The sequence below is a fragment of the Chiloscyllium plagiosum genome, unplaced genomic scaffold (assembly GCF_037043375.1).
Source record: "Chiloscyllium plagiosum isolate Xiang-an unplaced genomic scaffold, Cpla_swu_hap1 HiC_scaffold_13, whole genome shotgun sequence".
NCBI lineage: Eukaryota > Metazoa > Chordata > Chondrichthyes > Orectolobiformes > Hemiscylliidae > Chiloscyllium > Chiloscyllium plagiosum.
In genome coordinates, this window is record NW_028270151.1 from 53,940,197 (window position 1) to 53,967,004 (window position 26,808).

The following is a 26,808-nucleotide window of genomic DNA, read 5'->3' on the forward strand; positions in this document are numbered from 1 at the left end:
AGTTTTTATTTTTAATCCCAAAGTACAATGTTTTAAAAGGGGTCTGCTATCGGAAAAAACAGTGGATTTAAATGCAGTAACTGTCGAGCAAAGTCCTGTGTGAAGTCAATGAAATGTCACACATGTGAATTGTGATGGAAACTTCAAATAGGAAGGAACTTGTTAAGAGATAACAAGAGGGCTAATTACAACTTTCCCTCCCCCAGAAAGCCACTTCTTGCAGACATGTTTGATTTATCCTCCAGGAATATACAAAACAAAAGTGTTAAAAGGCCAGCTCCAACTCTGGGGTAGCGGATTGGTGAGATTCACGTGTGTATCAGCTGTTAGCGTGTTGTGAAAATCACGTAGTTACCCCAATGCAAGGAAAAGAACGACCTTCCTCTTACTCAGAGTGCAGCAAGCTCCCAGTTAAACTGAGAGTCATGCCAGAGAAATTCTAATCATTTTACAAAATCAAGAATTGGCTGTTCAACCATTAAATTCAATGCTACCAATAACTTCTACTGTCACTGAGGCAAACTCACTCTTTGTAAAGATTTCAAAGCCTGTATGTCCGTTATTTTTAAAGCATTTTCCTCTTTTAGACTCAGCCTTATTTCTAATCTGTATTTTAGAAAAGTGCATTGTTAATTCTTCTCAGGTTTAATTATTCATAACGTCACTTTTTTGTTAACACAAGTAAGACTGGTTAGATGGCTTCTTTTAAAAGGCAAATTAATGTTGTTTTGGGAGAAAGGTATCCACCAGGGAATGAATCCTTTTTTAAATTAAACTTGTTGCAACCAAACAAGAGGATAGGTGAATAAAAAAAAACAGGAGTTAGTTCATCCCTCTCACACAGGAGCTTAACAGCTTAAGGAAGGCAGTCCAGAACAAAAATGAATTGGGGAACCTTGGAATAACACTTAGCCTTGGACTATGGTAGGACCAAGCACTTGATTGATTGTGGCCATCTTCCTGGACTGCAATTGAATGAAGTCAGAAGTTACACAACAGCAGACACTTCACCTGATGAAAGTTAAAAATCACACAACACCAGGTTATAGTCCAACAGGTTTAATTGGAAGCACACTAGCTTCCAATTAAACCTGTTGGACTATAACCTGGTGTTGTGTGATTTTTAACTTTGTACACCCCAGTCCAACACCGGCATCTCCAAATCACACCTGATGAAAGAGCAGCATCCTGAAAGCGTGATCTTAGATAAACCTGTTGAACTACAACCTGGTGTCCTGTGATTTCCAACACCAGCATCTCCATATCATGCAATTGAATGAACCTTTTAACTATAAGCTGAAAAATCCCCTAATTGACTGTAGTCCCCTCACAGCCCACTAATAACTGCTAATGAGGCCATTTGCCTGAAGCACATGCAGTGTCTTTGTGGTGTTAACTACTGGCACATGTGTGACAATGACATAGCATAATGCCATACAGCAACACACTCAGCCCCAGTGCTCCCACCAGGACAAGTTGCCTGTTTTTCCATCTGTGCTAAAAGGCAATGCAAGCCTCAGAAGCTAGCAGCCTGTATCTGAGCATTAATGACCCTGTTTTGTTATGAAAATACCGTGACCTCGAGACATAGGTTGAGAGCCAGTCAGTGAGTGTGCACTATGAAAACATTGGAAGTATATAAAGGCAAACAGCCTCTGACAAAGCACAATGCGAGTGCTAAGAAAGCAAGCTGAAGGTGATAAGATGTGTCTTGTGCAGATCTTTAAGATACATGTGTGTTCTTGCGCACAAAGTGACCAGGCAGGACAAAGGTCATAGGTGTCCCTCCTTTCTGATGCATAGTACTGAGAGTCTGAAGTGATGTCCGAGTTAATCCAGGAATAGGCATAATGATGTGGTGAGCTCGGTGGTTCACCAATACTAACTTTCATAAAGGAAAGGTCAAGGATGGTGGTCATGGAAAATGCAGGGCTGCTGTTGTGAAGAAGCAGCTGTAGAATGGTTGGTATGGGCACTTGGAGCTGCAGACACCAGCTATTTATCCCTAAATGCCCCTGGAACTAAGTGGCTCACTAGAGGTTGCTGTGGGTCTGGAGTTATATGTAGGCCAGATTAGGTAAGGATAACAGATTTCCTTCCTAAAGGGAAGTGAACCAGATGGATTTTTATGATTTGTGACATAGTTTCCATTAGTGTAGCTTTCAATTCCAGAATTTAATTGAATTCAAATTTCAGTATTTACCATGTTGGGATTCAAACCGATGTCCCAAGTGCATTAGCCTTGAGGTTTGAATGGCTAATCTAGTACCACTATGACACTAAAATAAACCCAAGAACTGTGCATGCTAGAAATCTGAAACAAAAACAGAAACTGCTGGAAAAACTCAGCAGGTTCTGGCAACATCTGTGAAGAAAAAGCAAATTTAATATTTCGAGTCCTGTGACCTTTCTTCTGGAAGAAGCGTTGGTAGTACTATTACCCTGGTATCTGGTGCTGAGGAGGTCAAGCTGAAAAAGGTAGAGCAAGTAAAAATATGGAAGCTACAACAGTGAATGACAGGAGCATGACCATGCTAAGCAGAGTATTGATATTTACAGATGTGAGTGAAAGCTGCAAAGGAATAGAGTTGATACGTAATACATTATCATCTTGTTTGATCTGTAACAAGATTACTGTGTGTTCATGACTTACCTCCTCAAATCCTACTATAGTTTCCTCACTATGTTTTACTGGATTCTTTATAGTGAGCAAATAAGGTTTAAGCATGACAGCCTTTCAGACCTGGAACTTTACAAAATACAGTGAGAATTGTATTTTGAATAGGTCAGTCAGAAACATTGGGCTGAATATTTCTTTTTTTTTGGCTAAATCTGAGTATTTTTAAAGCATTTGTCACTACAAGCCCTAGAGAGTCCTTTTACACTTTCTTACTAAATTCGCCTCTTTAGTTATCCACCATTACCCTGTGGTAACTTTCACATCTGATTTCCACCCCAGCTTACCACACACAATTCTTTGCAAGTAGTCCTGTTTTCCAGCAATTCAGGCAGCATCCGAGGACAGGCAAAATCGACGTTTCGGGCAAAAGCCCTTCCTGATGAAGGGCTTTTGCCCGAAACGTCGATTTTGCCTGTCCTCGGATGCTGCCTGAATTGCTGTGCTCTTCCAGCACCACTGATCCAGAATCTGGTTTCCAGCATCTGCAGTCATTGTTTTTACCTCTGTCCTGTTTTCCAGGTTCATTTTTATTTTAGCTGTGTCCATGACTGCCTGGCATGCCCTCCTGTACTCTTCATTGAAACGGGATTAATTCCCAGGCTTGATGACATATGCTGCGCCATGAGGTTACAGTTTGTGTCTGAGTACGATTCTATACTGCTGATAGTTCACAGCATCTCAAGGATGGCCAGACTCGAGTTGCTAGAAATGTTCGAAGTCTGTCCCATTTGTTACAGCGACAGTGCCACACAACATGAGGGGTATTCTCAATTTGAAGAGTATCCTTTTTCTCCAAAAGGACTGCTTGGATCTTCAAACAGACTGGACTATGATCTCTTGCAAATACAAAGAAAACAAGGGACTGATGACCACCATTCCCTTTAAGCCACACCACCACTGGAGGTTTCCACATACACCGATCCGTATGCCATGGCATTGGCTTCTGCTTCTACAAACCACCGTTACTGAAGGATCTTGGAAAAGTGAAGTTGCTTATGAATCCTCACTCCACCACTGTCTTAGAATTATGTCCCAAACTACAGACACATTTTATGGTTTTGCTTCTAAAGAACTCATAAGGACAATGGTTAAAAAAAATCAGTTTTGATTCTCCTGCAGCATGTTTGTGGGAGAGAATGTCTTTGTGTATAGCAGCTTAGGTTCAACCATTAGCATGCCATGGAGGTCACAGCTGAAAAATGATCCCTTGGTCACCCCTGTGTTACAGGTGAAGAATCTCTTGCACTGAGTGCTAAAGGTCAGTTAGCCTACAGCCAGATTAAAGGGAAACAGGACAACAAAATGACTGTTTTTTACCCTGAATGTTGAAATTCAATTACTGTCAAAAGGATCATAAATACAGAATCTCAACAAATCTGCAAAAACAACAACCATGAAACTGACAGCTTTTACAATTCATTCATAGGATGTGGGCAACACTGGCTGGGTCAGTATTTATTGCCCATCCCTAACTGGCTTTGAGAAGGTGGTGGTGAGCTACCAACTTCAATGCGACTTGTAACTTCCAGTGTAATGGCCGCCCCATTCAACTATCTGCTTTGTAAGTAGTTGAAACTGACCTTTTGTTTTAGGACTCACCTCTTATTTCTAATCTTGGAACAAACAGGGATGGTGATGATGTGGTCTGGGACATTATATATAAAGTTAAAATTCTGTATGTCTATGTCAGGTTATTGCTTGAATAGTCTGAGACAGCTTTCCCAATTTTGACACTTCCTCCCAGACATTAGTATGGAGGAATTTGCAGGTTGGGTTTGACTTTGTCCTTTCTATTGCCTATGCTTTTGCCAGATGATCCATCTGTTTCACTCCTTGGAGACGTTTTAGCAGTTGACACAGCTATGCGGTTATTATGCCATTTCAGAGGGCAGTTAAATGTCAACCACTTTGCTAAAAATCTTCAGACGCATGTAGGTCAGGGAAAAACAGCAGATTTCACTCTCAAAAGGATATTAGTGAACTAGATGAGTTTTTACAACAACTGTTTCATAAATTCACATTCTGAAGCAGCTGGAATTTTTCACCCACGACCTTAGGACCATTGCTACTCATCATGATGTCTGGAATGCCATCACAACCAAAGTATGCTTTCAGTGACAGTTGAAGTTAGCTGGTCTATCTCCCAATACCAGGTTATAGTCCAACAGGTTTATTTGGAAGTACAAGCTTTCATCAGCTACCTAACAAAGGAACAGTGCGCCAAAAGCTTGTACTTCCAAATAAACCTTTTGGATTATAACCTGGTGTTGTATGATTTTTAACTGTGTCCACCTCAGTTCAACACCGGCACCTCTACATCATATCTCCCAATAGTCTGAATATATATCACTGGTGACAAAATAACCAGATTCTGCGAGAGGGAGGAGGTCTGTTCCCGGCTTTATCCATCATCTGTCTGGGATGTCTTGTGCCATCAATGGCTAACTTGTTTAACTTGGTACTCATTCAAAGCACTGCACTGGCTGATGTGGTCCTTGACTTCCTTGCCTAGGTTTGAACAGTACAGCACTTCTATTGCCTCCCTCATGCTCTATACTTTGTCCATTTGTCGCTGTCTGGACGTATCATATGCTTCCTTTTTCCTTTTGACTAAACTTACAATTTCCCTTGTCATCCGCGGTTCCTGAAGCCTGCCATTCATCTCCTTCAGTTTTGCGAGGTAAAAACAATAACTGCAGATGCTGGAAACCAAATTCTGGATTAGTGGTGCTGGACGAGCACATCAATTCAGGCAGCATCCAAGGAGCTTCAAAAACGATGTTTCGGGCAAAAGCCCTTCATCAGGAATAAAGGCAGTGAGTCTGAAGCGTGGAGACATAAGCTAGAGGAGGGTGGGGTTGGGGAGAAAGTAGCATAGAGTACAATGGGTGAGTGGGGGAGGGGATGAAGGTGATAGGTCTGGGAAGAGAGGGTGGAGTGGATAGGTGGAAAGGGAGATAGGCAGGTAGAACAAGTCCAGACAAGTCATGGGGACAGTGCTGAGCTGGAAGTTTGGAACTAAGGTGAGGTGGGGGAAAGGGAAATGAGGAAACTGTTGAAGTCCACATTGATGCCCTGGGGTTGAAGTATTCCGAGGCGGAAGATGAGGCGTTCTTCCTCCAGGCGTCTGGTGGTGAGGGAGCGGCGGTGAAGGAGGCCCAGGACCTCCATGTCCTCGGCAGAGTGGGAGGGGGAGTTGAAATGTTGGGCCATGGGGCAGTGTGGTTGATTGGTGCGGGTGTCCCGGAGATGTTCCCTAAAGCGCTCTGCTAGGAGGCGCCCAGTCCCCCTAATGTAGGGGAGACCGCATCGGGAGCAACGGATACAATAAATGATATTAGTGGATGTGCAAGTAAAACTTTGATGGATGTGGAAGGCTCCTTTGGGGCCTTGGATGGAGGTGAGGGAGGAGGTGTGGGCTCAAGTTTTGCAATTCCTGCGGTGGCAGGGGAAGGTGCCAGGATTGGAGGCTGGGTTGTTGGTGGGGGGGCGTGGACCTGACCAGGTAGTCACGGAGGGAATGGTCTTTGCAGAAGGCGGAAAGGGGTGGGGAGGGAAATATACCCCTGGTGGTGGGGTCCGTTTGGAAGTGGTGGAAATGTTGTTGGATGATTTGGTTTATGCGAAGGGTGGTAGGGTGGAAGGTGAGCACCGGGGGGTTCTGTCCTTGTTACGGTTGGAGGGCTGGGGTCTGAGGGCAGAGGTGCGGGATGTGCTTGAGATGCGTTGGAGGGCACCTTCAACAACGTGGGAAGGGAAATTGCGGTCTCTAAAGAAGGAGGTCATCTGGTCTGTTCTGTGGTGGAACTGGTCCTCCTGGGAGCAGATACGGTGGAGGCGGAGGAATTGGGAATACGGGATGGCATTTTTGCAGGAGGTAGGGTGGGAAGTGGTGTAATCCAGGTAGCTGTGGGAGTCGGTGGGTTTGGAAAAAAAGTCGGTGTCAAGTCGGTCATCACTAATGGAGATGGAGAGGTCCAGGAAGGGGAGGGAGGTGTCAGAGATGATCCAGGTAAATTTAAGGTCAGGGTGGAATGTGTTGGTGAAGTTGATGAATTGCTCAACCTCCTCGCAGGAGCACGAGGTGGCGCCAATGCAGTCACCAATGTAGCGGAGGATGAGGTGGGGAGTGCTGCCAGTGTAATTACGGAAGATCAATTGCTCTACGTAGCCAACAAAGAGACAGACATAGCTGGGGCCCATACGTGTGTCCATGGCTACCCCTTTGGTCTGGAGGAAGTGGGAGGATTCAAAGGAGAAATTGTTAAGGGTGAGGACCAGTTCAGCCAAACGAATGAGAGTGTCGGTGGAAGGGTACTGTTGGGGACATCTGGAGAGGAAAAAACAGAGGGCTTGGAGGCCCTGGTCATGGCGGATGGAGGTGTAGAGGGATTGGATATCCATGGTGAAGATGAGGCATTGGGGGCCGGGGAAACTGAAGTCTTGGAGGAGGTGGAGGGCGTGGGTGGTGTCTCAAACGTATGTGGGGAGTTCCTGGACTAGGGGGATAGGACAGTGTCGAGGTAGGTAGAGATGAGTTCAATGGGGCAGGAGCATGCTGAGACAATGGGTCGGCCAGGATGGTCAGGCTTGTGGATCTTGGGAAGGAGGTAGGACCGGGCAGTGCGGGGTTCCCGGACTATGAGGTTGGAAGATGTGGGTGGGAGATCTCCTGAGGTGATGAGGTTCTGCATGGTCTGGGAGATGATGGTTTGGTGATGGGGGGTGGGGTCATGGTCTAGGGGGCAGTAGGAAGAGGTGTCCTCGAGTTGGCGTGTGGCTTCAGCGGTGTAGAGGTCAGTGCGCCAGACTACCACTGCGCCCCCTTTGTCCGCTGGCTTGATGGTGAGGTCAGGATTGGAGCAGAGGGATTGGAGGGCTGCGCGTTGTGAGGGTGAGAGGTTGGAGTGGGGGAGGGAGGTAGACAGGTTGAGGCGGTTATTGTCCTGGCGGCAGTTGGAAATGAAGAGGTCGAGGGCAGGTAATAGGCCAGCGCGGGGTGTCCAGGTGGATGCAGTGTGTTGGAGGTGGGCGAAGGGGTCCTCGGAAGGTGGGCGGGAGTCCTGATTGTGGAAGTAAGCTCGGAGGCGGAGGCGACGGAAGAATTGTCGACGTCATGGCGTGTATTAAATTCATTGATGCGTGGACGGAGGGGGATGAAGGTGAGTCCTTTGCTGAGGACTGATCGTTTGTCCTCAGTGAGGGGGAGGTCTTGGGGGATGGTGAAAACTCGGCAGGGCTGGGAGCTGGGATCTGGTGTGGGTGTCGAGCTGGGAGTGGGGGCGGAACCTGTAACTGGAGTGGGGGTGATGGTGGGGGGAATGGGGGTGGAGTCATGAGCAGGGATAGTGTTCTTCTCGGGGTTCTGGGGGGGTGGGGATAGTGACAGTGGGGTCTGTGGGAGGCATGTCAGCAGAATGCAGGTGAGTGGTGCTGGTGGGGGCGGAAGTGGTGGTGACCATGGCAGTAGGGGTGGCGGAAGTCACTGAGCATGTGGCATCAGCGATGATGTGAAGGGCGGAAGTGATGTCATGTGTGATGCATGAGGAATTGTGAGGGGTGGAAGTGGTTGTGTGAGTGGACATGATGGGGGCGGAAGTGACATCATCAATCAGCGTGGGGGTGGCAGCTGCATCAGCCACATGGCTAATGGCGTCTGAGTAGATTCCGAAGCCAGGGGAATCTTCTGGAATGGTTGAGGACTGCTGGTTATGGAGGTGGGTAGATAAAAGTATGTTGTACTTACAGTTTTTGATGTTTGAGATGGAATTGAAATACTGTTTGTTGAGAGTATGAATTCTCCTGAGGATGTAGTACAGAGTGGGTCCTTTGCACAGAACGCCCCTGGTGCTCACCTTCCACCCTACCACCCTTCGCATAAACCAAATCATCCGACAACATTTCTGCCACCTCCAAACAGACCCCACCACCAGGAATATATTTCCCTCCCCACTCCTTTCCGCCTTCCGCAAAGACCGTTCCCTCCGTGACTACCTGGTCAGGTCCACGCCCCCCTACAACCCACCCTCCCATCCTGGCACTTTCCCCTGCCACCGCAGGAACTGTAAAACCTGCGCCCACACCTCCTCCCTCACCTCTATCCAAGGCCCTAAAGGAGCCTTCCACATCCATCAAAGTTTTACTTGCACATCCACTAGTATCATTTATTGTATCCGTTGCTCCCGATGTGGTCTCCTCTACATTGGGGAGACTGGGCGCCTCCTAGCAGAGTGCTTTAGGGAACATCTCCGGGACACCTGCACCAATCAACCACACCGCCCTGTGGCCCAACATTTCAACTCCCCCTCCCACTCTGCCGAGGACATGGAGGTCCTGGGCCTCCTTCACCGCCGCTCCCTCACCACCAGACGCCTGGAGGAAGAACGCCTCATCTTCTGCCTCAGAACACTTCAACCCCAGGGCATCAATGTGGACTTCAACAGTTTCTTCATTTTCCCTTCCCCCACCTCACCCTAGTTCCAAACTTCCAGCTCAGCACTGTCCCCATGACTTGTCCTACCTGCCTATTTCCTTTACCACCTATCCACTCCACCCTCTCCTCCCTGACCTATCACCTTCATTCCCTCCCCCACTCACCCATTGTACTCTATGCTACTTTCTCCACACCTCCACCCTCCTCTAGCTTATCTCTCCACGCTTCAGACTCACTGCCTTTATTCCTGATGAAGGGCTTTTGCCAGAAACATCGATTTCGAAGCTCCTTGGATGCTGCCTGAACTGCTGTGCTCTTCCAGTACCACTAATCCTTCAGTTTTGCAGAGACATGCATGCCCTGCACTTTAATCAACTGGTCTTCAAAAGCCTCCCACATGCCAGTTGTAGGTTTTCCTCAGATAACTGCTCCCAATCCACATTCCTCAGTTCCTGTCGAATTTGGATGTATTTGACCCTTGTTTAGATTAGAGTGTTGCTGGAAAAGCACAGCAGTTCACGTAGCATCCGAGGAGCAGTAAAATCGATGTTTCGGGCAAAAGCCCTTCATCAGGAATTACTTGGATGAGGAAGTGGAAGGGTGGGTTAGTAAGTTTGCTAATGACATGAAGCTTGGTAGAGTGGTAGATTGCGAGGAATGCTGTTGTAGGTTGCAACAGGACATTGACGGGATACAGAACTGGGCTGATAATTGGCATATAGAATTCAACCTAGAAAAGTGTGAAGTGATTCACTTTGGAAGGTCAAATTTGAATGCAGAATCCGGTGTTAAACACAGGATTCTTGGCAGTGTGGAGGAACAGAGAGATCTTGGGGTCCATTTCCATAGATCCCTCAAAGTTGCCACCCAGAGAGATTTACCAGGTTGCTGCCTGGACTGGAGGGCATATCTTATGAACAAAGGTTGAGGAAACTAGGGTTTTTCTCATTGGAGCAAAGAATGATAAGAGGTGACTTGATAGAATTGTACAAGGTGATGAGGCACAGATGGAGTTGATAGCCAGAGACTTTTTCCCAGAGTGGAAATGGCTATCACGTGGGGGCATAATTTTAAGGTGATTGATAGAAGGTTTAGGGGAGATGTCAGAGGTAGGTTCTTTACACAGAGAGTGGTGGATGGGTGGAATGCCACTGCCAGCAGTGGTAGTAGCGTCAAATATATTAGGGGCATTTAAGCGACTCTTGGATAGACACATGGAAGATAGGTTAGTCTGATCTTAGTGTAGGGTAAAAGGTCGGCACAACAATGAGGGCCAAAGGTCCTGTACTGTGCTGTACTCTTATATGTTCTATGTTCTAGCTGAAAAGCTGTGCTGTTGCGTCAGCTAGTTGTTGTAAATTAAATCAATATATAAACAGATAGGTTCTAATATTGCATTTATGGTCTGTTTACTGACACTTACTGGTGAAGAAGATATTTCCTTTATTTGCTCAAGAGCTTCTGACAGACAATCTTCAATTTCAGTATCTTCCAGCGAGAAAAGATCTCCTGCACGAGATAAATCCCTCTGCCCTAGCACCACGATAAATAGTTGATGCATAGTGTGCAATTCCAATGTAGCGTAAAAGCTACATTCACGTGTATTCGACTGTTCAATTCATCAACAGCATGGACAAATTCTTCAAAGTTTAAGAGTGTGGACCAAATGCTTAAACCACTCGGTGCTCATATCTGCAAAGGTGACATCACTCCACTGTCCCATGCCCTATCTGAAAAAAAAATGAATGACAGAATCAGATATCTGTTTTCATACACATAGTATATTCAGTTTGAATGCAAGCATTGAAGATTGCAATGAAAGTTTGACAATTTGCTCAACCATATTATGAATCTTTTGAAACATAGATATTGCTGTAACTTAAAGAGAAACAGTAACTGAATTAATAGAGCAAGTTCTATAAGCAAAGTGATAAATGACCAGATATCTATGTCAAAGGTGTTGACTGGAATAACAGGAATTTCTTTTTGTTCTTGATCAAATAGTGCCATAGAATTTTTCACTTGTCAAAGATGGTAGGTGGACACTCAATAAACATCCCATGTGCATGTTCAATTCCATGACAGAACCATCTGGTGAATGAAAGGTTCGACTTAGGTTTCATTTCAAACCAAATCAAAAAGCCATAGGCAAGAGGCAAAGTTCATGCAGGAATTATTTAAATTCAGTGACTTAATTATAGTTCGAAATGTGATATTAGACTTGATTTGAGCAGCATCTTCAAAATGCCAGAGATGCCAGAACATTACAGTATAGTTGTGGTCAAAATTATCATCTGAATACCAACATCCAAATCTCATATAGTTAGCACTGTACACCTATCACTCACTATTTAAAGAACAAACAAACCGTTTGGTTCCCAAATGCTAATTTGATAAAACAAGCTCTGCAAGATCTTACATCATATTGGTCCCTCCACATTTTCCAGTATTTGCTGTCTGATGTATCCAAGCAGACTAGTTGCTACTGAGAAGAGACAAACAAATGAAAATCCTCTCTGACACCGAAGTTAGTTATATTACAAGTACCAGTCTTAGAAAGATACTGAGGCTAACTGGATTGTTAACTGCACTTCGCACAGAGTGTGGTGAGACAGGAAAAACATGCATGTCTCCTTTTGGACAATTGGTACAAAGACATTTGATGAACTATAACTAAAGGAGTTATGTGGCAATGATTCAAAAAACTGAAACCTATTTGAAAAATGAATGTATACTAATTATAATTTGGCCTTGAACACAAGGATGGGCCAAAATGTCTTACTGCAAACTGTGATGCTCAAAGAGGCAAAGGTTTCACTGTATCTTATAACTGGGTTTATGTCAGTCTCTTCACTGAACATGGGACTGAACAAGTCAGGAAGATGACCAAATGTTTAACATAACTCTAGTCATTTTGTTTTAAACCCCTAAAATACTCATTTTTTCTTTAACAGTGCTACACACATTTGATACAATCATAGACAATACCACTTTTCTTTTTTCATATGGTCACTAAAATTTCAATACAAATTTCATTAAAGTCAACATAACTATCATTTATGCTTGATCAATGAGATTATGTTTTACCTATTAAAAGAAAAATGGGCAATATTTGTTTTTCCCACCATGAACCATTGTTCATTGCACAGCTATTCAAATGATTTTGGATACAGGAATTCTCTTATGAAAGCCCACCTCATCTGATATGTAAATTTCACCAAATAGAAAAGGTAATTATTGAATCTTAAAAGTTCATGTCGTGACAGTGTAAATTGTGTTTCATTCAAATTCTCTGCTGAAAGTATGTGAGTATATTAGCACTTGTTATTGGCACATTATTGAAAAATAAGAACAGCTTTATAAAATGGAGTAACTGATACCATTATATATCACCAAAAGAATCTTGAGATTACAGTAAATTTTATCCAGTTTCCAAATCACTGTTAACCCATTATTGATTAGTGTATCAGTATCATATAAAATACTTAGCTTTAAGGAAGGAAACTCCAGTTTTGGAGCATGTCAGGTCCATCTGAACTAATCTTTCAATTCAATAGCTTTCACTAAACAAATCACCTATTACCAAATTTGATATATCCCATTTATTGATTCTTAATTAGTTGGAAATAAATTGGAAAAAATAAATTATTGTAACCCCAAAGCATTATGCTCAGTGTTTGTCCTAACCATTATACACGTAGGGCATGTTATTGAAAAGCAGCCTATGAGCATCAGCTAAACATAAGTTAATTGTCATATGAATATTTGTGAAGCTTAAATTACACATATTCCTGATTTATCCTCACAGCAAATTTAAAGGGTTTCTGAATAGTGATCTTTTTTTGTTTCGCTAAAGAACAATTCCAACACAAGAGTAAGAGACATGCAGATACCAAGTTATAAAGCCTGTGTTGTCTTTCATCACATTTGATAGAATTTCAAACTGTTTCAAATATCCCTGAAGCTTTGCTGGAATCCATTATGAGAATTCTAAAGTAAATTCAAAGCATTGGATTCCCAGGACTGTTACAATGGACCAACACTACAATTACTATTCAACCCACCAGCATTAAACTGGCGAACTCAGCAGGTAGGCATTTGAAAGCTGCATCCTCTACACACAATGGTTCAACTGATATCATAAAATTCACCAGTGAGCTTGACCTTCATAATCATTAACTATACCTAACAGAGTTAGAACAAAAAACCTAGTGAAATTAGTGCAGCAAAGTTTTTTTATGAGAAAAAAAAATCACCTCATGAAAAGACACATGGAATGTTTTCAATAAGGAGTCATGGTAGATAACAGAATTACTATTCAATATTCACTTGAAATGTTAAGTTACAAACAACATGCAAATATAAATTATATATTATTGTTTTCTTTGCCGGCTTAGAGTGTGAAGTAGTTGCACCTTAATAGAAAGTTAATTTTTTTTAATAAAGGCAAATAGAGAAGATCAATTTTATGGCATAAGATTCAATACAGTGTTGCAACAATACTGGGCTTGTGCTGTGTGTTTCGACTGGAGATGAAATATTTTAGAAAGAAGCCGTTGGCCTAAGAATTTTCCATAAACACAGAATTCTTAAATGAAAGGTTATACCAGTCAGGTTACGTTACCTGCTTATTAATTTTAAGGTTTATAAATATTATTATTTTAATCTGAATCAATAAACAAGGGACGCTGAACTGAATTATTACAGAAAAAGGAAGGAAGCCTAACCTATTGGTGGGTTATACAATGTTAGCTAATTAAAATTCAACAATACTCATGTATATATTTGGAAGTCTCCTGGGATGGAATTATCTTAGGCAGCGGTAGCAGCAGTCCATTTTACATACTATTGACTATTCTTTTCCACCCTGTGAAGTCATGAACATACAAACGTCTGTCCATATTCTCTGTTTATGGCTAAGCAGGTTTGCTTGCAATGGAGAGAAATTTATGTTTGATGGGATGCTAGAAAATCTATTTTGTTTTAATGGAATAAACCCTAAACTTCTCACGGTGCCCTGGTTTTTCTGATGTTCTATAGAGATTATCATTAGATTGCAACTTTTACAGACTTGTTTTCTTTACAAATTTATTTTTTTCTGGACCTGTCAGTCTCATTCTCTCTGCTCTTCTACATTACTTTTGCCAGTGTTCTTTTCATATAACATAATCATTAGCCTCTCGCCTCTGTAATAGTATGTAGTATTACAGTCCACATCAAACCGTACACTCTTCTGATTCTACTTAAGCATTTCATTCTTCCTTTGCCCTTGGGTTGGTGGTCATGCCTCACTTTCTGAAATTTCCTCCATAAACTCCTTAGTTTTGCCACCTTAAAGAAACTTTTTAAAATTCAACTTTTTGACCAAGCTTTTGGTCACCCCTAATAGCTCCTTCAATTCGGTCTCCACATTTTAAACTTTCCTTCAAGGTACTTTATGAATGCACCTTGCTGTCATTTTATTTCATACATAAAGATATACAGCAAAGTTATGCCCACACAGGCTGAGATAGCGTTCATTCAAAATAGATTGGAAAAATTGAAAATTAAGCAAATCGAACAAATTAGCAGATTCCACTTAAATACAGCCATGCATAATTATCTTGTTGATGTGTTCCCTGTAAAATCAAATTCAGCACATCTACTAATATTACACCAATATGAAAAAACAAGACACATTTTTGACAAATTTTTTCATTATTTATACTTGAATCAGTTTTTTAAATTCCCATTTTCCTCTTCCATTTTGTAATCTAATTTATTTGTAATGATTAATTGCTTGAAATATTTTATGAAATAAGTTAAAAATTTAAGTGCAAGATCAAGTATTAAAACACGCACAAAGTTAGTTGTGATCACAGCTAACTCAGAACTGATCCTCAATTTAGAAAAGTTAATTTTTTGCAACCCAAAGGATTGTTCATTGTCATGCTAAACTGTGAAGCTCATGTGAGCTTGCAATGGCTGGTTAACATTCTTTTAGAAAAGCTAAAGTGACTACATTTTGATTGACTCTTCTATTTATTTGTCTTTTACATTCAAGCCAAGCAATGTCAATGGAAGTTAGATACAGTATCTAAGCAGAATGAAGTAAATTAAAGTTTGCAACTACTGAAAATTCAAATTCCCTATTGCTATTCTTTGCACCAAAAGAAACATGAGTAAGATAGAGATTTTGCTTTACCTGCATACTAGTCCCTGTAGGCGTACTTGTGATCCACTTACTCTGAAGGTTCCTGCTGTCTTTGTAACACTGTAGTCATGGTTATGAAGTAAAAAGCAATGGAAACTTTCTGTTGAAACCATGCACTTCCAGCAATCTATTTAACTGTTGTGAGCTAGGAATGCAAAGAATGCATGCTGTAAAATGTGCCTAAAATTGAGTCTTAAGTGGCACAGTCAGCTGGTTAGGCTTGATCCGAACAGAAACAACAACTGATCAGAATGAAGTTCTAATCAGGTTGTTGCGCAAAGCAGAGGGACAGTTTAGTCATCTGTGATACTGACAGTCCCTGTTCTGTATATGGCACTCCCCTTTAAAATGAGGCCAGTGAAAGAAACAGGACTCTTTTGTATCACGAAGGATCTATTAATTCCATGGAACAGAGACAGATGAAGGAAAAGCCACTCAGAGAATCTGCATTTGCAATAATTTGAAAACGTTTCTATAAACTCTGAGCAGTGATAAATTTTAATGATGACTAGTTGCACTTTTCTATTAAATAAGAAACATGTTATTAAATTCCTTTCAACTTAGCGTACTATTCGTGGAAAATACTAATAAACTATTCTATGATATGGATTACAAAAACAAAATAATTATTTTATGCAACTATAACCACGAGAACGCTACCATCATGAGAGGCTATGCTGTTTAATGTAACTATTTTAGTCATTTAAATTTAGCTGAATAATTTTATGAATGTATTCCTTTCAAAAATTGTGAAATTTAGGACCATATGTGAAGTGAAATAATCCTAGGAATAAAACTAGTAGCTATGTTAGGTACAGAGTGTAGAGATCATGCTTTTTGACATACTTTGAAGAGGATAGATAGAATAGAGATACCATCCAGATCCGGCTGCATGATGGGTGCTCTATGCTCAACTTCTAGGTCATATATAGTTATCCATGGGGCAGTGTAATGGAAGGGGTTGCTGACAATCCTGTGAAATAGCACTTACAAATCAATAGCCTGCTCTCTGACATTCAGTTTGGATTTCCCCAGGGCCATTTAGCTCCTGACCTAATGACAGCTTTGGTGCAAATATGGACAAAGGACCTGCATTCCAGAGGTGAGGTGAGGGTGACTGCCAGTGGCATCAAGGCTATTTCTGACCGAATAAAGCATTAAGGATTTCTTGTAAAACTGAGATCAATGAGAATCCAGAGGTAAACCCGACACTGGTTGGAGTAATACCTAGCACAAAAAATGGCTGGGAGACAATCCTGGACATCATTGTAGCAGTTCCTTATGCCAGTACCTTAGGTCAAACCAACTTTAGCTGCTTTATCAATTATCTTCCTTTTCACAAAATCAGAAGTGCAGAGGTTCACTGAACCCCCCCCCCACCATTAACATCTGTCAAGTCACTATTGACCAGAAATTTAAATAGACCAGCTGCATAAATACTAAGGATACAAGAGGAGACTGAAGGCTGGGTACGCTGTGGTATATAACTGACCTTCTGACTTCACAAGCTGTTCCACCATCTAGAAAGCACAGGTCAAGAATCTGACAGAATACCAAATGTGCTCCACCCCCACCACCAAGCACATATAAAAAAAAATCACATGGACCACACCACTGCATATTACCATCAAATGTTTATCTTTGATGGGGGTGGGGGGTGGAAACAGCCAACACAACTTCACCCTAAAGCAAGTTCTAACCTACTGCAAGTGCCTGACCAAATACCTTCTTTAGTGTAGCGTATCTCATGAAAACTGCAGCTCCTGGCTTTCTGTCCAATCTGCCACATCACATGAACCATGCCTATTCTCCCACCTCAATTTTTTTTAAAAATTGACTTTTCCTTGTTCTCAAAGATTCTCCTCTTTCTAATTCCTTTCACCATTTTCCATCAGTTTTTCTTTGTTCCCGTGTTTCTGTCCTCTTTTGTTAGCTTCCTGTGCTTTCTCAGGATGCTCCTTTGTTTCTGTTTGCTGACTAAACCATTTATCGTGTGTTGACTCCTCTCTTTGTCTTGGCCTTTGGGTCAATGGGCTTGTTAAAAGAATTTGGTTCTTAACACATGCCCTTGCAAATAGCACAATTGTGGAAGTAATTTATTGGCTTCTTAACAGGAATGACACTTTAGGGAAGACTATGCAAAAAATAATAATGTTAGCTTGTGTGGAAAGTATGCTGACAATCCATAGATGATTTTATCCTAGGTATAGATCGGATGAACCAAATTAGCAAAGGTAGCCGAGAAGATGAATGCATAGCAATTTTTGGAATGATTTCTTGGAGCAATACATTCTAGAGGCAAACAAAGAGCAAGTTATTTCAGACCTGGCAATTTGCAATTTACATTTAATAACGTAGAACATATGGGCATTGCTGGCTGGGCCAGCCTTATGACCCATCCAGAATTGCCCTTCAGAGGTGGTGGAGAACAACCTTCTTCATACACTGCAGTCTATTTGATATAGGTATCGTCAATACTGATAGGAAGAAAATTCCAGGATTTGGCCCAGGGACACTGAAGTAATACAATGTAAATTCCAAGTCAGGATAGTAAGCGGTTGAATGGGAAGTTTCAGGTGGCAGTTTTCCCATATATCTATTGATCGTGTCTTTCTAAACAGAAGTAGTTGTGAGTTTGGAAGATGTGTGACGGTGCCTTGGCTAAGTTCTGCAGTGAACCTTTTAGATGGTAAACACTAGTGATGAAGGGAGTGAATGTGTTTGGATATGGTGCCATTCAAGTGGGCTGATTTCTCCTGGATGGTGACAAACTTCTAAAGCATTATGGAGCTGCAGTGATCTAAGTGAGGAGTACAGTATTCCATCACACTCCTAACTTGTGCCTCTTAAATAGTGGACAGGCTTTGAGGAGAGAGAGGTGAGTTAATTGGTATAAAATTCTTAGCCTCTGACCTGCTCTTGTATTGATATAGGTAGTCAAGTCCAGGTTTTGGTCAATGATAACTCCCAGGGTGTTGATAATAAAGGCATTCAGCAATGGTGGCTGCTAATTAAATGTCAAGGTGCTATGGTTATTTTCTCTCTTATTGCATGTGGTCACTGGTTGGTTCTTGTGTGATAGTAATGTTACTTGCCACTTGTCAGCCTAAACCTGGCTATAATCCAGATCTTGCTGCTCCTGCACATGGACTACTTCAGTATCTCATGAGTTAGGAATGGTGGTATACATTGTGTAGTCATCAGTGCACATTCATCTCCACTTCTGATCTAATGCCAAAGAGAAGGTCAATAACAAAATAGCTGACTATGTTTGGGGCTCGGACAGTACCCTGGTGATCTCCGACTGAGATAACTGACTTTCAACAACTACCGTCTTCCTTTGAGCTAGATATAACTAAAACTATAGAACATAGAACATTATAGTGCGGTACAGGCCCTTCGGCCCTCGATGTTGCGCCAACCTGTGGAACCAATCTGAAGCCCATTAAACCTACACTATTCCATTCTCATCCATATGTCTATTCAATGACCACTTAAATGCCCTTAAAGTTGGCAAGTTTACTACTGTTGCAGGCAGTGCATTCCACACCCCTACTACTTTCTGAGTAAAGAAGCTACTTCTGAGATCTGTCCTATATCTATCACCCCTCAATTTAAAGCTATGCCCCCTCGTGCTAGCCAGTGCCATTCAAGGAAAAAGGCTCTTATTGTCCAACCTATCTAACCCTCTGATTAGCTTATATATCTCAATTAAGTCACCTCTCAATTTTCTTCTCTCTAATGTAAACAGCCGTAAGTCCTTCAGCCATTCCTCGTAAGACCTTCCTTCTATACCAAGCAACATCTCCTCTGAACCCTTTCCAAAGCTTTCACATCCTTCCTATAGTGCTGTGACCAGAACTGTATGCAATACTCCAAAATGTAGCCGCACCAGAGTTTTGAATGGCTGCAGCATGATCTCATGGTTCCTAAACTCAATCCCTCTACCAATAAAAGCTAACACACCATATGTCTTTTTAACAATCCTATCAACTTTCAAGAATCTATGTACCTGGACACTGAATCTTACCATTAGCCCAGTAATCTGCATTCCTGTTACAGCGTCCAAAGTGAATCACCTCACGCTTTTCTGTATTAAATTCCATTTGCCACCTCTCGGCCCAGCTCTGCAGCTTATCTATGTCTGTCTGTAACCTACAACATCCTTTGTTACTATCCATAACTCTGCTGACCTTAGTGTCATCTGCAAATTTACTAACCCATCCTTCAAGCCCTCATCCAGGTCATTTATATAAATGAAAAACAGTGGACACAAAAACAGATCCTTGCGTTACCCCACTATAAGTGAACTCCAGGATGAATATTTCTCATCAACCACCATCCTCTGTCTTCTTTCAGCTAGCCAATTTCTGATCCAAACTGCTTTTTCACCTTTAATCCCATGCCTCTGTATTTTGTGTGATAGCCTCCCATAGGAAACCTTATCAAACGCCTTACTGAAGTCCATATACACATCAACTGCTTTTCCTTCATCTCTCTGTTTGGTCACCTTTTCCAAAATAACTCAATAAGGTTGTGAGACATGCCCTACCCTTCAGAAAACCATGTTCACTGTCCCTAATCAACTTATTCCTCTCTAGATGATTATGAATCCTACCTCTTATAATCCTTTCCAATACTTTACCCACAGCTGAAGTAAGACTCACAGGTCTATAATTACCAGGGTTGTCTCTACTCCCTGTCTTGAAAAAGGGAACAACATTTGCTATCCTCCAGACTTCTGGCACTATTCCTGTAGACAATGACGACATAAAGATCAAAGCCAAATGCTCGGCAATCTCCTCCCTGGCTTCCCAAAGAATCCTAGGATAAATCCCATCCAGCCCAGGGGATTTATCTATTTTTACACTTTCCACATTTGCTAACACCTTCTCCTAATGCACCTTAATCTCATCTAGTCTACTAGCCTGTATCTCAGTATTCTCCTCGACTACATTGTCTTTTACTAGTGTGAATACTGATGAAAAGTATTCATTTAGTGCTTCTCCTACCTTCTCTGACTCCACGCACAATGTCTCACTACTATGCTTGATTGGCCCTAATCTTACTCTAGTCATTCTTTTATTCCTGATATAGCTATAGCAAGCCTTAGGGGTTTTCTTGATCCTATCCACCAATGAATTCTCATGTCCCCTCCTGGCACTTCTTAGCTCTTTATTTAGGTTTTTCCTGGCTAACTTGTAACTCTCAAGCACCCTAACTGAGCCATCACATCTCTTCCTAACATAAGCTGCCTTCTTCCTCTTGACAAGAGATTCAATTTTCTTAGTAAACCACGGCTCCCACACTCGACAACTTCCTCCCTGCCTGACCTGTACATACTTATCAAGGACCTGCAGTAGCTGATCCTTGAATAAGCTCTACATTTCAATTGTGCCCATCCCCTGCAGTTTCCTTCCCCATCCTATGTACCCTAAATCTTGCCTAATCGAATTGTAATTGCCTTTCCCCCAGCTATAACTCTTGCCCTGCAGTATATATCTATGCCTTTCCATCACTAAACATAACCGAATTGTGATCACTATCATCAAAATGCTCACCTTCCTCCAAATCTAACAACTGTCCGGGTTCATTACTCAGTACCAAATCTAACTTGGCCTCGCTCATTGTTGGCCTGTCTACATCCTGTGTCAGGAAACCTTCCTGCACACATTGGACAAAACTGACCCATCTAAAGTACTTGAACTATAGTATTCCCAGTCAATATTTGGAGAGTTAAAGCCCCCATAACAACTACCCTGTCACTCTCGCTCCTATTGAGGATCATCTTTGCTATCCTAGCCTTGCATCTCTGGAACTATTTGGAGGTCTATACAAAACTCCCAACAGGGTAACCTCTCCTTTCCTGTTTTTAATCTCAGCCCATACTATCTTAGTAGACAAGTCCTCAAATGTCCTTTCTGCAACCGTAATACTGTCCTTGACTAACAGTGCCACACCACCTCCTCTTTTATTATTTTCTCTGTTCTTACTGAAACATCTAAATCCTGGAATAACCATCCCTATCCCTGCTCTATCCATGTCTTTGAAATGGCCACAACATTGAAATCCCAGGTACAAACCCATGCTGCAAGGTCACCCACCTTATTCCGGATGCTCCTGGCATTGAAGTATACACACTTCAAACCAATGTCTTGCCTGCCAGTGGCTTCTTGCGATCTTGAAATCTTAGTTCTCACTACTCTCATCCTCCCATATACTTGAACTACAGTTTTAGTTCCCATTCCCCTGCTGAATTAGTTTAAACCCACCTGAAGAGCATTAGCAAGTCTCCCCCCCACCCCCAAGTATATTGGTACTCCTCTGGTTCAGGTGTAGACCATTCTGTTTGTAAAGGTCCCACAAATTCCAGAAACAGCCCCAATTATCCAGGAATCTAAAACCATCCCTCCTGCACCATCCCTGTAGCCACATGTTCAACTCCTCTCTCTCCCTATTCCTCACCTTACTAGCACGTGACACAGGTAGCAAACCAGAGGTAACAACTCTGTTTGTTCTAGCTCTAAGCTTCCAGAATTTCTGCTTTAAATCCCAATCCCTCTCCCTCCCTGTGCCTATATGTACCAAGACTTGGGGCTGCTCGCCCTCCCCTGCAGGGATCCCAAAAACACAATTAGAGACATCATGAACCCTGGCACCTGGGAGGCAACACATCAACCATGACTCTCTCTCGTTCCCATAGAACCTCCTTTCTGTTTCCCTAACTATGGAGTGCCCAATGAATAATGCTCTGTTCCTCTTCCCCCTTCCCTTCTGAGCAACAGGGACAGACTCTGTGCCAGAGACCTGTGCCCCATTGCTTATACCTGGTAAATCATCTCCCCCAACAGTATCCAAACAGTATACTTGTTGTTGAGGGGAATGGCCACAGGGGATCCCTGCACTGCCTGCTGGTTCCCTTTCCCTACTGATTCCCATTGCCTCTAATTTTTAGAGAGGTCCTTGACCCCACACTGAATCAAATGCCACTTTAATGTCAAGGCTCGGCTTGATTGGATTTGTCCTCCCTCCTTTGTACAGGAATATACCTGAGCAATTTTCTATATTTTCAGGTAGATGCCAGTGTTGCAGCTGTTTTGGAACAGCTTGGTTTAAAGGCACAGTCAGTTCTGGAACATAAGTCTTCAATACTAATGCCAAAATGTTGTCAGGGTCTGTAATCTTTGCTGTATCTAGTGCCTCCAGCCATTTCTCAATACCACATCGAATTAATCAAATTGGCTGAAGGCTAGCATCTGGGATATTGAGGAACCGTGAAGGATGTTGACATTTATTTCCACTCCATACTTTTGACTGAACTTTGCTGCAAATGCTTCAATATTATCATCTTTTGTAGTGATGCGCTGGGCTCCCCTATCATTGAGGATTGGGATATTTGTGGAGCTTTCTGCTTCAGTAAGTTCTTTAATTACAGAATACAGAAATGATCCAGAAAACTGAACAGATACATAAAAGAGCATAAAAGTATATAGCAGGCTGAGAGATTGGTGTGGCAATATCGTGGATGAGATTTTAAGGGTTAAAAGAAAACATATCGAATGCAAGCTCAATTCAGAACTGGACAGACAAAGGAAACATGAACTATTTAAATACACAAAGAGACAGAGCCATAATAACATATGTCGAGCAGAAACTCATTAATGTTGCAGAGATATAATTGCTGCGAATGGGGACGTGTTTGTATTTTCAGGGGACATGGTCACTGCACATGGGCACAACAGGAGTTTGATTAAACTACAATGGAAACCGGTTCTTTTAACTGGCCCAGCCTTCTAATGGAACATTGATACTACAATTGTCTTGAAATGTTTATGATCATGTGACAAGGGTCACACTGCAATTTTATTCAAGATCCTGGCTGGCGAGCCACTGTAGCTGCTGCTGGTTTGCAGACTCAAGACAGCAAAGAATCCTACTTGACCTAAATTGAGCAAGAAAACTCAGAGGCCAGTATCTAGGAGAGTGCTGACCCTGAAAAAGCCCACCTACATCCGGTTTGGAACAGTTAAATTGTTTAGCATCATTCAAATCTAAACCAATCAAAATAAACGTCTGGTTAAATGGTCACCCAGTTGTAATGGAGGTTGATACCAGTGTGGCTGTATCAGTGACTGCAGAACAAGCATTTTACAAAATTCTTTCAGGATGCAACCCTTAAGTTTGCACAAGATGTCAGCCAGGCTGAGAACCTATCGTGGGGAACCTTTACAGATTAGGGAGTCCAATTTCGAATCCAGTCTCTTACAAGAAGCAGGTCATTCAATTGCCATTGATTGATGTAAAAGTAAAATTGGTTGAGGGAAATTCACCTCGACTGGCTGAACATTTTTCGATTAGAAAATGGCTGCCTGAGTGAGCTCCCATTTAAATACCAGTTTTTTTTCAGGGAGGCCTAGGGACTATCAAAGGAGCTAAGGTCACCTTGCATGTTGACTAGGAAGCAATTCCATGATTCTGCAAGGCCAACGCAGTGTCATTTGCCTTATGGCCCGAAGTAGAGGCAGAAATCAGAAGGCTGGAAAGTGAAGGAATCATTAAACCAATCCAGTTTGCAGAACGGGCAGCACTGATCAGACTGATTTTGAAACTCGACGGGTTGGTTTCCCTTTGTGGTGATTTTACACAGCTGGATAAATACCCAATCCCGAACATAGAGGATTTATATGCAAAGCTAGCATGGGGTGTAGTCTTTCACAAAGCTGAACATGAGCCACACGTACCTGCAAGTGCAATTCGGTGAGGATCCCCAGAACAATGGTGCAATTAATACCCATTAGAGTTTGTACCAATGCACGAGTCTGCCATTTGGGGTAATATCAGCGTATGGCCTTTTTCAACGAATGACGGAGAACATTTTACAATCCCCATTTATTGAGATCACATGCTAATAACAGGGGAGACCAATAAGGGGCACTTAGAGAACTTGGACATAGAAATTTGGCAGTTCTCCCAGAAGGCCATATGCCTCAGAAGAGAAAGATGTATGTTCCATGCTTCCTAAGTGATCTACTTGGGGTGCAGAGTCAAGAAGATGTTATCTATCATTGGAAGATCATGTAAGAGTGATCAAATGTGCCCTGGCATCCACGCCTGTACCGGAGCCTAGATGTTTCCTTGGGCTGGTGCATTATTACGGGAAGTTCATACCTAACCTCGCCTCCATCCTGGCACCTTTGCATTAACTCCTAAAAAATGGGTCAGCATTAGAAATAATCACACAGCCAGGCCATAGCTTTCAGGGAATTGAAGAAATTGACATCATCCTGTAAGGTTTTGGCACACAATGATTCCAAGCGAGATCTCGTGTTGACATGTGATGTCGCACCATATGACATTGAAGTAGTATGAGCTCACAGGTGGCCCAATGAAGTGGAATTCCCAAGGTGTATGCATTCAGGACTTTGGCAAAGGCAGAGAGTAAATACGCTTAGATCGAGAAGGAAGGTTTGGTGGTCATATTTGGACTCAGGAAGGTCCACTAATAACTTTATGGAAGTAAATTTGTCATAACAACAGACCACAAACCCCTGCTAGGTCTACTTAAAAAGGACATATGTGACCCATAGCTTCAGGCCAAATTCAATGGTGGGCTCTAATATTAAGTGTGTATAATTACATGTTGGAACACTGTCCAGGAGGTCAAGTAACAAATGTAGACGCATTGATCTGCCTCTCAGAAGCAGCTACATCACCAGTGGTATTGCCACTGGATGAATCTGTTTTGGTTTTAAATTTTCTGGATACATGTCCAGTCAACAATATACAACTTTGGAGCAGAAAGATGTGGTCCTGGCAAAAGTGAAACACCTCGTGGTGATGTAGGTAACCAAAGGACAGTCACAATCAGAATTGAAACCTGTGTGGACCCAGAGACACCAGACCACAGTGGGGAACAGCATATTATTATGGGGAGCAAGGGAGATTGTCTTGAGCAAAGGGTGCCACTATATACTGGTTGAACTCCACCAGGGGTCTCCAAAAAGAAGATGTTGGTGAGAAATTATGTCGAGTGGCCAAGCTTTGATATAGATATAGCCATTTTGTTGGAGCTATGCCCAGAGTGGGAACAAGGACAAAAATTACAGGTAGCAGCTCCCCACATTTGGGGGAATGGCTGGGTAAACTTTGGACTTGGTTACATGTCAACTATGCAGATCTTTCACGGGTGCAATGTTCTTAGTCATTTCAGACATTCACTCCAACTGGTTAGATGTGCATAGAGTTTATTCGTGAAACACTGGGATGATGATTGAAAAGCTGCAAACATCTTTCACAAGACACAATTTCCGGGCCATGATTTACCAGCAAGAAATTCAAGTATTTCCTCAAGTTGAATGGGATTTGACATATAAGGACAGCTCCACATAATCCAACATCCAATGGCCTGGCAGAAAGAGCAGTCCAAACTTTGAAAACAGGCTTGAAGAAACAGTCTACAGCTTCACTTGATACCAAACTGTCCCGGTTCCTCTTTGATTATAGGACCACCCTTCATGCAAATACAGGGATAGCTCCAGCACAATTGCTCATGGGAAGAAGATTCTGCACCAGTTTATATCTGATCTTCTGGGACCTGCATGTAGAGGGTGAAACAGCATCAGGAATGCCAATGCCAGACACAAGACTCTGCAGTTTACTGCAGGGGACAAAGTTTGGCATAGGAATCACGGGAATGGCCCTGCATGGTTAAAAGGCATGATCAACACGAGGTCAGGACCGTGATGTAAAAAGTTCGATTAGGATTGATGGTCCTGGACAAGCATGTGGACTGTATGGAAGTTGCAAACTCACAAATGGAGCGACAGCAAAATGTGCCCTGCTCCTCAGAACAGTTGGAAAGGCTGTTGGAACCCATGGGTTCTCCCACTCCATCAAGCAGTGAAGACAGCTCGAATCTGAGATGGATATGGCAGATTTCACCGCATTGATGCCTATGCCGTTAAGAAGAGAGTGAATTTCTCCCAAGATGCTCCGGGGTGCAAAAGACGAGTTCCTGTTCATTGCACACTGCCTCAGGACTCAGAGGGAGAGGGATGTAGTGACCATAACAAGATCAGCCAGGTTGACCTCACAGAACAGAGGGCCTTGATTGGGGCTGCTAACCTGGACCAATCAGGGAGCCCTGTCTGACACAAATAAACAGGGATGTCAGAGGTCCTGTCACTCTGAAAGGTGGCTCTGAGCGAGCTGGACCAGTGTCAAGGACTTCCCATGTGTAAATAAACAACGATTTGGTTATGGGATACCAGCCTCTGTAGAGTTATTTCAGTTTGCGACTTTAAAATAATATTTATCAACCAGTTTTAAGACTGCTCATGTTCCTTTTCCTCTGCTGTTCTAGTCTAAGTATCAACAATGCCAATATAATGCTCAAAGTTTCTTCCCAACCATGTAATGAAAAGTCCTGCAAGATAAGGAGGCATAAATGAACAAACCTTCTCCATGGGAGAATAGCAGTGTGGTGCAGAGAGGTACAGCTTT

The 26,808-nt window shown here is 42.5% G+C and overlaps 1 protein-coding gene across 8 annotated transcripts in view; it reads right to left on the reverse strand.

The window, feature by feature from the left end:
* veph1 (ventricular zone expressed PH domain-containing 1) overlaps nt 1-26,808 on the reverse strand; it is a 315,263-nt gene that overhangs the window by 276,369 nt on the left and 12,086 nt on the right. For 5 of the 8 annotated variants that reach the window (XR_015759192.1, XM_087993610.1, XM_087993607.1 and 2 more), the window contains exons 1-2: nt 15,298-15,594; nt 10,537-10,843 (exon numbers count right to left, since the gene is read on the reverse strand). Coding sequence is in view for 7 of the 8 variants with exons in the window: in XM_087993610.1 (XP_087849736.1) it covers nt 10,537-10,674 (138 nt within the window). In the remaining variant the exon portion in view is untranslated. Of the gene's footprint in view, nt 1-10,536; nt 10,844-15,297; nt 15,595-26,808 lie in introns of those variants that run through there. The other 3 variants (XM_087993605.1, XM_087993608.1, XM_087993606.1) reach the window with 3 other exon arrangements.